The sequence below is a fragment of the Chiloscyllium plagiosum genome, unplaced genomic scaffold, assembly GCF_037043375.1.
Source record: "Chiloscyllium plagiosum isolate Xiang-an unplaced genomic scaffold, Cpla_swu_hap1 HiC_scaffold_20, whole genome shotgun sequence".
NCBI lineage: Eukaryota > Metazoa > Chordata > Chondrichthyes > Orectolobiformes > Hemiscylliidae > Chiloscyllium > Chiloscyllium plagiosum.
The window spans coordinates 62592785-62606272 of NW_028270158.1; the positions used below are offsets into that span (position 1 = coordinate 62592785).

Sequence of the window (13488 nt, forward strand, 5' to 3'; positions counted from 1 at the left end):
TAGGAAGTGAAGGAGATAGACACTGGTACAGAAAAAGTCATGGTTCTTCTCATGTCCTTGCTGTAGTGCTCCTTGTGCACCAGAACTTGCTTGACTAGGAAATCAGCTTTTCTACTATAGCTACAACATTGGTATCCAGCTTACAAAATGGACAACTGGCTGAGTATGTCCTGTCTGTAAAAACCAGGACAAATCCAACTGCGCCAACTGCTGCCCCATCACTCTACTTTTAAGCATATGCAATGATGGAAGGGAGTTTTCAACAGCATCATAAAGCAACACTTGCTTTACAATAACCTGCTCACTGATTCAGCTCTTCACCTGATTACAGCCTTGGTCCATACCTGGGCAAAAGAGTTGGATCCCAGAGGGGAAGCAAGCATGACTGCCTTTGACATTAAGGCAGCAGTTGACTGATTTAGCAAAATTGAAGTTAATTGGGATCAATGGAGTGAGCAATGGAGAGGAAGGGGGTGGAGGGGGGAGATGAGGGAGGAATGCTTTGCTGACTGGAATCATAACTAATGGAAGAGAATATAGTTGTTCCTGTTGGAAGCCAATTATCTCATGCCATGGGATTTTCTGGTATTCTTCAGAGTAATGTCGGAGGTCCAACTATTATTAACAGATTCATTAATGATCACTCCTCCAACATTCAGTCTGATGTAAAGGTGCTCGCTGATAATTGCAAAGCGCTCAATAGATAATGGGCATCTCCAAGAAGATCTGATGAAAGGCTTTTGCCCGAAACATTGACTCTCCTACTCTTCGCATGCTGCCTGACCTGCTGTGCTTTTCCAGCACCACACTCTCGTCTCCAATCTCCAGCATTTGCAGTCCTCACTTACGCCCATCTCCAAGAAGACAACAACAGAGTGGAACCATGGGTTCTGGACATTCAACGGCATTACTTTTGATGAATCCCAAATCAACATCTAGGGGTGGGGGAGTTGCCATTGATCAGAAGCTGCATCAGAGCAGCCGTATAAATAGTGTGGCTACAACACCACGGTGGCACAGTGGTTAGCACAGCTGCCTCACAGCGCCAGAGACCCGCGTTCAATTCTCGCCTCAGGCGACTGACTGTGTGGAGTTTGCACATTCTCCCCGTGTCTGCGTGGGTTTCCTCCGGGTGCTCCAGTTTCCTCCCACAGTCCAAAAATGTGCAGGTTAGGTGAATTGGCCATGCTAAATTGCCCGTAGTGTTAGGTGCAGGGGTAAGTGTAGGGGAATGGGTCTGGGTGGGTGCGCTTCAGTAGGTCGGTGTGGACTAGTTGGGCCGAAGGCCCTGTTTCCACACTAAGTAAGTAATCTAAAAAAAAACTTGTCAGGCGTTGGGAATCCTGCAGTGACTAACTCACCTCCCAACTCAAAGCATTTTCACCATCCGCAACACACAAGTTCTGAGTGTGATGGAATCTCTACTTGACTGGAGAATTGCAGCCCCCAACAGTCCTTAATTAGCACAACATCACCCAGAAAAAAAACAAACCACTCCATGGAGCCCCATCCAGTACCCTAAACATTTGTCTCCACTAATCACAACAGCAGTAATTTACAAGAGGTACTGCAGTAAATCAATAAGACTCTTTCCATACCCATAACCTCTGCCAACTAGAAGGACAAGGGCAGAAGATGAATGGGAACATCACCACTTGCAAGTTCCTCTCCTGACCACACACGTTTCTGAAGAACTTTATCATTTATCACTGTCTGAGTCAAAATCATGGAAATTTCTCTCAAACAGAACTGTGGCATACTCATCAGAGTCAAGGTTAAAGTGGTGCTGGAAAAGCACAGCAGGTCAGGTAGCATCCGAGGAGCAGGAAAATCGACATTTTGGGCAAAAGCCCTTCATCAGGAAGGGCTTTTGCCCAAAACATCGATTTTTCTGCTCCTTAGTTGCTGCCTGACTTGCTGTGCTTTTCCAGCATCACTCTAATCTTGACTCTGATCTCCAGCATCTGCAGTCCTCACTTTCATCTGTGGCACACTTATCCCCGTGGACTACAATGCTTTAAGACAGTGGCTCACCTTCACCTAAAGGGCATTTAGGGGTGAGTAATAAATGCTGACCCTGTGATGCTAACATGCCATAAATGAATGAAATAAAGATATAGTGACTGGGTGGGATACAGTAAGGTGTAGGGAATCTCACGTAGATCTGCATAAATAGGTCAATGCAGTGTAATATTTTGTAATTTATAATAATCTTAAATGTCTCTCCTGAATTTTAAAAAAAAATTCTCTTTTCTTAATAGAACCATTCCAAATTCCCTTGTCTCTTCACGTAACTGATGTCCTTACTTTTGATTTTATACCTATGTCTCTGTTTAGAGAGTTTAGGATTCCATTGTGCTTTTCCTAATAACTAGTTTAACTTTCCCACCATCTTTTAGGATTTGTATCAGTATAATCCTAGGTCTCTCTTCAACTCCTACACCAAATACAAAATGTACAAAAATCCTTCATGTAACAGATTCTTTATCAATCCCTTCAGAAATAGAACATAGAACAATACAGCACAGAACAGGCCCTTCGGCCCACGATGTTGTGCCGAACATTTGTCCTAGCTTAAGCACCCATCCATGTACCTATCCAATTGCTGCTTAAAGGTCACCAAAGATTCTGACTCTACCACTCCCACAGGCAGTGCACTCCATGCCCTCACCACTCTCTGGGTAAAGAACCCACCCCTGACATCTCCCCTATACCTTCCACCCTTCACCTTAAATTTATGTCCCCTTGTAACACTCTCTTGTACCCGGGGAAAAAGTTTCTGACTGTCTACTCTATCTATTCCTCTGATCATCTTATAAACCTCTATCAAGTCACCCCTCATCCTTCGCCGTTCCAACGAGAAAAGGCCTAGCACTCTCAACCTATCCTCGTACGACCTATTCTCCATTCCAGGCAACATCCTGGTAAATTTTCTTTGCACCCTCTCCAAAGCTTCCACATCTTTCCTAAAGTGAGGCGGCCAGAACTGCACACAGTACTCCAAATGTGGCCTAACCAAAGTCCTGTACAGTTGCAACATCACTTCACGACTCTTGAATTCAATCCCTCTGTTAAAGAACGCTAATACACCATAGGCCTTCTTACAAGCTCTATCCACCTGAGTGGCAACTTTCAAAGATCTATGAACATAGACCCCAAGATCCCTCTGTTCCTCCACCTCACTAAGAACCCTACCGTTAACCCTGTATTCCGCATTCTTATTTGTCTTTCCAAAATGGACAACCTCACACTTGGCAGGGTTGAACTCCATCTGCCACTCCTCAGCCCAGCTCTGCATCATATCTAAGTCCCTTTGCAGCCGACAACAGCCCTCCTCACTATCCACAACTCCACCAATCTTTGTATCATCTGCAAATTTACTGACCCACCCTTTGACTCCCTCATCCAAATCGTTAATAAAAATTACAAACAGCAGAGGACCCAGAACTGATCCCTGCGGAACTCCACTTGTAACTGGGTTCCAGGCTGAATATTTACCATCTACCACCACTCTCTGACTTCGACCGGTTAGCCAGTTTTCTATCCAATTGGCCAAATTTCCCTCTATCCCATGCCTCCTGACTTTCCGCATAAGCCTACCATAGGGAACCTTATCAAATGCCTTACTAAAATCCATGTATACTACATCCACTGCTCTACCCTCATCCACATGCTTGGTCACCTCCTCAAAGAATTCAATCAGACTTGTAAGGCAAGACCTACCCTTCACAAATCCGTGCTGGCTGTCCCTAATCTATCGTAATTTCAGCAATTTGTTTCAGCATAGTATTTTTGACAAGTATGTTAAAAAAGTTTCTAGTTGCTGATGGGTCAGTAAGCAGAAGATACAAACTTAAAGTAAATTGGTCTCAGAATATGAGAGGGTGTTAGGAAAACATACTTTACACAAAGGGGGGTTATCATTATGTGGAAGTGTTCTGAAGAGGAGTCATACCAGATTCAAAGGTTAACTTTGTTTCTATCTCCACAAATGCTACCTGAGTTTCTCCAGCATTGTGTGTTATTTGCATGTTTCTATGAATTTGTCAATGCTTTATGATCCTACATTTCCCATGAATGAACTACACCATAAAATGCCTAAATAAGGTGTGTTCCCAAGACAGAGGTCAAGAGGAGTCATGAGTTCAAGTTCTGGGTTTGAGAACTCTGAGACAACAATGGTTGTGGTGGAGCTCTGACCAAGTTATAACAGTTGTACAATTGTCCTCCTGCACTTTCAGTTCTCTTTGAGGGATCAGCTCAATGTTCAAACAGTGAAATGGAGTCACAGAGGGAAAAACATTGGGAAGCTCTAAATGGTGCATGGGGTGGTGACCACATAGCAGTAGAGAAGATACAGTGCAAGATGATCCCATCCTATCCTCCAAGATGTCATGGCTGTACAAAAAGACTTACAGATGCTGTGCATTGAAATAAGCTGCATACAAAGAAAATTTAAAGGGATTGTCGTTGCTATCATAATCCAGTTTATATATAAAATTTGCAGGTGGTAGTCAAAACAATTTAATGTTCTGGTACCCTAATAACTCAAAAATGTTAGGGAGCAGAAAAATTCACCACCTGATCCAAGTCATATGAGCAGGAATCCACACGCTGCCTCAGAACATTCCATTTCTTTCCTCTGAATAATCGCCAAAGAGATGATAAGCCATAGATCTTCAAACAGTAGAGTCTTTAGAACAGGAAACACATTCAAAGGTTATGCCTTACAAATAACAAATGTTATAGCATTATGCAAATAGAAAGCAGGTAATTTTAAAAAACAAATTCACCATTTGTACAATTTTTACATTTTTGCACCAATCATCCATAGTTTACGCACCAAACTTATTGTCAAACTGACATGAGAAAGAAATGACATGATCTATTCAAAGTCTTCAAATATTCAACTTTGCATTTGATGGACTAATAATTTATAGGATCAAAGCAATTACATCAAATTGTGCCAGTCTGCAGTTAGGCCTATTTATTTTCTTGAAAGAAACAAATATTTAATCTCAGTGTGTTTTGCATTTGCTCTTTTATTATCTTTCCATTATTTTTCCTTTAAGGCTTGATTGATTCTTTCTTAGGCAACGCTCACCTCCCATTGACTCAATTCTGGAGAAAGTACATTGACCTGAAACTTTAACTCTCTTCCTCTCTCCATAGGTGTAGCCCAGCTTAGAGTGTGTTCAGCATTTTCTAAAATTCCTGATTTTTTTTTCAGTTCCTACAGTTTATTCTCAGACCTTGGAATCTCCAAAGGATTTAGCTTTATGACTTTATTCATATTAAGGTACATCGAAGAAGGATAGAACATTTAATCATTCTAATATATCATGCTCCTTGTCAGAATCTCCCTCACCAGTGGAAATAATTTGTCCTCATTTACGTTACTTGTTTCCCTTAAATTTTTGAGAACTCCAATTAAGCCACCCTTGAGCTGTCTAAATCAAAATGAATCCAACCTCAGTTTGCAAAATAACTCCTCATACCTGGGTTCAAAGGCTAAAGTTATCATTCTACTGAATTGATGCTACATTCCCTTGAACATATATTCTGCGCAAAACTGCTGTTAGTTTAAGAATGAGGTGGCTGAAGGAAAGTTTGTATTAGTGATAACCAGAGAAATTAATGGAGCTGAAGATGATAACCCTAGGACCTGATACTTTACATTTGACAGTGTTGAAAGGGATGGCTAGAGAGGTAATTCATGCATTATCTTCCAAAATTTCATAGATTCTGAAATGATTCCTATGATTTGGAAAGTAACCAACATCACCCGCTTTTTAAGAAGGGAGTGAGGGAGAAAACAGAAGAACAGATTTGTTAGCCTTACACTAGTATTAGGGAAAATGCTAGAATCTATTATAAAGAATTTGATAGTTAGACATTTGGATAAAAGTGATCTGATTAAGCATTGTCAACACTGATTTGCAAATTGGAAAGAGTTTGGCAAACTTGTTGGAAATTTTTTTGAAGATGTTACTAACAAAACTAATAAAGGAGAGCTGATATACTTCGATTTTCAGAAGGCTTGTGACATATGCAAGGAAAAGACATCAGACAAACTGGGTCTATATTCTCTAATGTTTTAAAGAATGGGAGATGATCTCATTGCAACTTATAAGATACTTAAATAGATAGACAGAGTAGATGTTTTCCCTGGCTGGGGAGTCTTCAACCAGAGAGCACTATTAAAAAATAAGATGGATGCAACTTAGGCCTGAGATGAGATGCATGTTATTTTACTCATGGCATGGTAAACTTATGGAATTCTCTGCCACAGGAGTCTGTGGAAGTTCAGTCTTTGAGAATATTTAAGATAGAGAGTGGCAGATTACCAATGGCAAACAGGGTCATGGGAATGGTGTGGGTAAAAGACATTGAAGTGTTCGATTATGAGTGATTAAGCAAATGGTCAACATGCCATTTGCTGTTCTAATTGCTTGTAGCCCCTGCATGCTAACCTTTGCACAAGTGCATCCAAGTCTCCTTAAACATCAGCACTTAATATTTTACAACTATTAAGAACAGAAAACCAAGATATCTGTGCAGAGAAGCAGAGCTAACACTTCAGATTAGATTACCATTAGATTCGATTACTTACAGTGTGGAAACAGGCCTTTCAGCCCAATAAGTCCACACTGACCCATTCCCCTACATTTACCCCTTCACCTAACACTACGGGCAATTTTAGCATGGCCAATTCACCTAACCTGCACATTTTTGGACTGTGGGAGGAAACCGGAGCACCCGGAGGAAACCCACGCAGACATGGGGGGAATGTGCAAACCCCACACAGTCAGTTGCCTGAGGCGGGAATTGAACCTGGGTCTCTGGCACTGTGAGGCAGCAGTGCTAACCACTGTGCCACCGTGCCGCACGATCTGAATTTTCATCAAAACTGGATTGCTAATTATTCAAGGTTCACGTTTGTTATTCTTTCATGCGATGAGGACATCACTGGCAAAGTCAGCTTTTGCTACTCATCCCTAAATTCTCTCAACTGAGTAGCTAGCTAGGTCTTTTAAGAGGGCAGTTAAGTATCAAGCACTTACTGTAAGATATACCAGTTTAGCATAACAGATTTCCTTCTAAAAATGACATCAATAATACAGATGGGGTGATAATCTCTGGATACCATTAAGAAGATTAGTTTTCAATTCCAAATTTATTAATTAAATTTAAATTCAGTCAGATGCCACAGTGGCATTTGAACTCACATCAGAGCATTAGCCTCTGAATTACTAATTCAGTGATATTATCACTACAGCACTATCTCACCCTAGCTGATAATGCAGCAGTTACATTATATTGCAAGTGATTAAACCATGCATTTCATTCATTGTAAAGCACACCTAGTGATTGAGAAAAGCACTGTATAAATAAGTCTTTCTTTTATTATAGACACTATATTCCATACAGATGACGGCAATTGTTAAGTTAGATGAATGATACCTTATTAAAGAGTTTTTGCTATTTAGGAAAGAAAAGTCCAAAAACAAAATAGTTAAAAAAAAATTGAAAATTTCAAGTTTTTTTTTGACTGTATTGCTGACATAAGCTCTTTCATTTTCAGTTATCATCTGTGTTATGAATTAGAAGATTTTAAGCTAAACGTACATGAAGCACAATGAAATGAAAAACTTGTAAAAAAGCCAAATTTAGTAAACTATTCATTGAATTTGACAGTGTAACATTCACACATCTCCAATATTCACACCCACTATAATTCCATAAGCAACCACTGTATGGGAAAACAGAATAAAAAGGCGACAAACATCACTTTAATATTCAACATGCACCAATTTAATGACACTCCAACAGTTGACAAACAGAGCCATTTTATATTACATGAATATGTTTTCTTCCTGGAAACTGTGACTGAAAAGTACTTTTGTTTAAGAAATAAAAACCCTCACTATTAGCACACACTAACTGGAATTCTGCACAAACAACAATCGCCTTCTGCTTTCCAGAGCAGGCCTGCCAGGTCAGGCTAAAGAAAGACAATGATTGCTTTCAATACAAATGTTAACATGGAAAACAAAGACAGTAATATGGAATAAAGCACGATTCTGATCTTCTCTTTAATTTGTGACTGTAATTCAAAAAGTCACATTGTACAAACTATAAGTGCTGTGTTTGCAATATCCTTGCTACTGTGAACGAACTGGGTTGGTGATAATGTCAGCATGACTTAAGAACACGATATCAAAGCAATGCAAATTTCTCGAAGGCTTATTCACAGTACCACTAACATTTCTACTTTTAGTATTCATAAGTTCCAATTCTGATTTTAACTAACCCCACCCCATTCCATTTCTGTGTCCTGTTATCAACCCACTCAGTCTTTTTCACAGAGTAGGGGAGTTCAAAACCTTTGGTTTTAGTTTAGGCACAGGTTTTAGTTGAGAGGGGAAAGATTTAAAAGGGACGTAAGGGGCAACTTTTCCATGCAGACAGTGGTGTGTTTATGGAATGAGCTGCCAGAGGAAGTGGTGGAGGCTGGTATATAATAAGCATCTGATGGGTATGTGAAAAGGAAGGGTTTAGAGGGATATCGGCCAAATGCTAGCAAATGGGACCAGGTTAACTTAGGATATCTAATTTAGGATGTCAGCGCAGACAGGTTAGACTAAAGGATATGTTTCTGTGCTGTGCAACTCTCTGACTCTCTTTTGAGGTGGTAAGTGTGCCCTATGGGATTAAGCAGGGTAGTTCAATAAACATGCAGATTGTCAGATGGCAGCATCAGGCAGTTTGAATGGGGAAGCAGTCTCTTCAGATCTGCACAGAGCTGCTGAGGGCAGAACAAGTCCAAATGATGTTTGAGATATTTTATATTTTCTTGTAGGCCAGAAATAGGTGCCTTCAGGCCAATAAGGAAACCTCGCACTGTCTTTGCATCTGGCTCTGTGTCGATTATTCTTCCATGGAATATTCTTTTGTAATGTGGTTTTATTCCCACATCCACAGGTTTGGAATCAAGACAGGCTGGTTGAGAAGAAGACAAGGTCACAAACCATCTTTAGGCTCAAGCTTCTTCATAACAGCGTCTATTGTTTATTAGGTCAATATGCTACAATACTTTGTATTCAGAGATACACCTATTCATAAACTTTACCACCTGATGATAGTCAGTCTTGTCTACATGCTTCTTTACATTTATCTGGCTAATTGTGAGGCTTCTGCCTAGTCCTGATGTTCCTGCCCAGCCCTTCTTCATCACCCCCCTCACTATACTATTTATGCCCAGTGAGGAGAAGTTCTGCAACAGCATTGCAAGGTTGCTCCAGAATTCCAAAGTCCTTACGTAACAGATGTGAATGCACTGGAAGAGCCAATATTTGTTTCTCATTCCTAACTGCCCCTTGACCTGAGTGGGAGAAAGTGAGGACTCCAGATGCTGGAGATCAGATTCAAAAAGTGTACTGCTGGAGAAGCACAGCTCAGGCAGCATCTGAGGTGCATATGCTCTTCATCAGGAATGGCCTGAATGGTTTGCTGGGTCATTTCAGAGGTCTTTAAAAATCAACTGCACCTTTGTGAGTGTGGAGTCACATTAAGTAAGGCTGGGTAAGAATGGCAGTCTTCTTTCCCTAGGGGACATTAGTAAACTTGATGTGCTTTCACGACAGTGAACTACAGTTTCATAATCATAATCACCGAGACTAGTTGTCAATTCTAAATTTTATCAATTGAATTTAAATACCACTGTCTGATATGGTGGGATTTTTAGATTAGATTAGATTACAGTGTGGAAACAGGCCCTTCGGCCAACAAGTCCACACCGACCTGCCGATGCGAAACCCACCCATACCCCTACATTTACCCATTACCTAACACTACGGGCAATTTAGCATGGCCAATTCACCTGACCCTGCACATCTTTGGACTGTGGGAGGAAACCGGAGCACCCGGAGGAAACCCACGCAGACACGGGGAGAACGTGCAAACTCCACACAGTCAGTCGCCTGAGTCGGGAATTGAACCCGGGTCTCTGGCGCTGCGAGGCAGCAATGCTAACCACTGTGCCACCCACAACTTGAACTTATACCCAGAGCATTGGGACTCTGGACTATTAGTCCAGTGAGATAGCCAATTCTCTAGCACAAATGCCTCCATGCTCCACCAGTAACGGACAAGACTGTCACCCATCTCATGCCTTCTTCAAGTGAATGCTGGGAACAGTTTTCATCTGTTGCCACTTGCAGCTTCCTGTAGATGAATCCCTACTTGTACCCTACAGCCAGACCGTGGATCTGGCCAGGAGTTAGATAAAATGTATTGAAATTAAGTCTCATCTTCCCCAGACTCCTGGAGGTACTGCCTACTCTGGTGCTTGCTTATGCCACACTCGTTTCCCCCTTTCATCTTTAAAATTGACCCCAATATGGCTAGAATATTTTAAACTATTGTATCAAAAGCATTGTAGAATCAAAACATTTATGGCACAGAAAGAGGCCTTTTGCCCTGTCACAAATACATCTGCCGAAATCAGGTCACCCAGGCTATTCCCACTATCTAACCGTTGGTCTGTAGCCCTGCAGGTTATGACATTTGAGGTGCACATCTGACACCTTTGAAATAGAACACAGAACATTACAGCACAGTACAGGCCCTTCAATGTTACACTGACCTGTGGAACCAATCTGAAGCCTGTCTATCCTATACTATTACATTTTCATCCATATGTTTATCCAATGACCATTTAAATGCCCTTAAAGTTGACAAGTCTACTACTGTTGCAGGTAGAGCGTTCCATGCCCCTACTACTCGGAATAAAGAAACTATCTCTGACATCTGTCCTATATCTATCACCGCTCGATTTAAAGCTATGTGCCCTCGTACTAGCCATCACCATCCGTGGAAAAAGTCTCTCACTGTCTACCCTATCTAACCCTCTCATTATCTTTTTTGTCTCAATTAAGTCACCTCTCAACCTCCTCTCCAATGAAAACAGCCTCAAGTTCCTCAGCCTTTCCTCATAAGACCTTCCCTCCATACCAGGCAACATCCTAGTAAATCTCCTTTGAACCCTTCACAAAGCTTCTACATCCTTACTATATTGCAGTGACCATAATTGTACACAATATTCCAAATGCGGCCACACCAGAGTTTTGTACAGCTGCACCATGACCTTGTGGCTCCGAAACTCAATCTGCCTACCAATAAACGTCAGCACACCATATGCCTTCTTAACAACCCTTTCAACCTGGGTGGCAACTTCAGCAGTTTTTATGCACCTGGACACCAAGATCTCTCTGATCATCTACACTGCCAAGACTTTTACCATTAGCCCAGTAATTTGCATTCCTGTTACTTCTTCACACTTTTCCGTATTAAACTCCATTTGCTACTTCTCAGCCCAGCTCTGCATCTTATCTATGTCCCTTTGTAACCTGCAACATCCTTCCACACTGTCCACAACTCCACCGACCTTAGTGTCATCTGCAAATTTATTAACCCATCCTTCTACGCCCTCATCCAGGTTATTTATAAAAATGATAAACAGCAGTGGACCAAAACAGATCCTTGCGGTACACAACGAGTAGCTGAACTCCAGGATGAACATTTCCCATCAACCACCACCCTCTGTCTTCTTTCAGCTAGCCAATTTCTGATCTAAACCACTTAAACACCCTCAATCCCATACCTCCGTATTTTCTGCAATAGTCTAACATGGGGCACCTTATCAAACACCTTACTGAGATCCATATACACCACATCATCCGCTTTACCCTCATCCACCTGTTTGGTCACCTTCTCAAAGAACTCAATAATGTTTGTGAGGCATGAATAACCCTTCACAAAACCCATGTTGATTATCCTTAATCAACTTATTCCTTTCTAGATGATTTTAAATCCTCTCTCTTATAACCTTTCCAACACTTTACCCACAATCAAAGTAAGGCTCACTGGTCTCTTGTTACTAGGGTTGTCTCTACTCTCATTCTTGAACAAGGGGGACAACATTTGCTATGCTCCATTCTTCTGGCACAATTCCTATAGACAATGACGACATAAAGATCAAAGCCAAAAGCTCTGCAATCTCTTCCCTGGCTTCCCAGAGAATCCTAGGATAAATCCCATCTGGCCCAGGGGACTTATCTATTTTCACACTTGCCAGAATTGCTAACACCTCCTCCTAGTGAACCTCAATCTCATCTAGTCTAGTAGCCTGCATCTCAGTATTCCCCTCGACAACATTGTCCTTTTCCAGTGTAAATACTGACGAAAAACATTCATTTAGCACTTCACCTATCTCTTCAGACTCCACGCACAACTTCCCACTACTGTCCTTGATTGGCCCTAATCTTACTCTAGTCATTCTTTTATTCCTGATATACCAAGCTTCAGGGTTTTCCTTTATCCTACCTGCCAATGACTATTCATGACCCCTCCTGGCTCTTCTGAGTTCTTTCTTCAAGTCTTTCCTGGCTAACTTGTAACTCTCAAGCGCCCTAACTGCGCCTTCATGTCTCAACCTAACATATACCGCCTTCTTCTTTTGACAAGAGATTCAACTTCTTTAGTAAACCATGGTTCCATACTCAACCACTGAAAGGATTTGAGAAATCTGCCTCTACTAGATCCCTACTATACACCCGAGTGAAAACTTCATCTCCTTTCTTATCAACAATATTGTTTTCAACCCACTGATGAGGTAAGCAAAAGAAGGAATCTAGTTATCAGTATTTTTTTTTAAAACCAATTTTGCTTTGTTAAAATCAAAAACAGAAATTCATGGAAAAGCTCAGCAGGTCTGATAGCATCTGTGGAGAGAAATCAGAGTTAATGTTTCAGGTTCAGTGGTCCTTCTTTCAAACAACATCCGCAGTTCTTGCAGTTTTTAGTTTGCTTTGTTAAAAATTCAATTAAATTTCATTGAAAGAAAATGTCCTTGTTAAATCAAAGGAGAAAGTGAGGACTGCAGATGCTGGAGATCAGAGCTGAAAACGTGTTGCTGGAAAGCGCAGCAGGTCAGGCAGCATCCAAGGAGCAGGAGAATCGACGTTTCGGGCATGAGCCCTTCTACAGGAATGCTGAAGGGCTCATGCCCGAAACTTCGATTCTCCTGCTCCTTGGATGCTGCCTGACCTGCTGCGCTTTTCCAGCAACACATTTTCAGCTTGTTAAATCAAAACAAGGATTTCAAAAACCCTTACTGTGCCATTACGTGTACAGCAATATTGATAGCAACTGTGCAAGGGGACTTAGTTGCAGGTCCATTATATAACCATACAAATATGATTCTTATGCTGCATTGCAGAAGTGCTTCATATATTTTCTTTTTCGCTCTCTGTTAGCAAAGTGTTATAAAGTCTATAAAAGGTATAGTAAGGGGGACACTGAATTAAGATTTTAAAAATACTGCTACTTCAACATCAGATAGAGAGGCATTTTTAACTTTGCTTCCTAGGGCAGCAGGAAAAATAAGGAGGAATGCATGGCCTGCTTTTCAGTTCATAATGACTT

At 41.2% G+C, this 13488-nt stretch overlaps 1 protein-coding gene across 3 annotated transcripts in view; it reads right to left on the reverse strand.

Moving 5' to 3' along the window:
* pigq (phosphatidylinositol glycan anchor biosynthesis, class Q) overlaps window positions 1-13488 on the reverse strand; it is a 75079-nt gene that overhangs the window by 11299 nt on the left and 50292 nt on the right. For all 3 annotated transcript variants that reach the window (XM_043711121.2, XM_043711119.2, XM_087998026.1), the window contains exon 7: window positions 4582-4693. In XM_043711121.2, the coding sequence (XP_043567056.2) occupies window positions 4582-4693 (112 nt within the window). The remainder of the gene's footprint in view (window positions 1-4581; window positions 4694-13488) is intronic.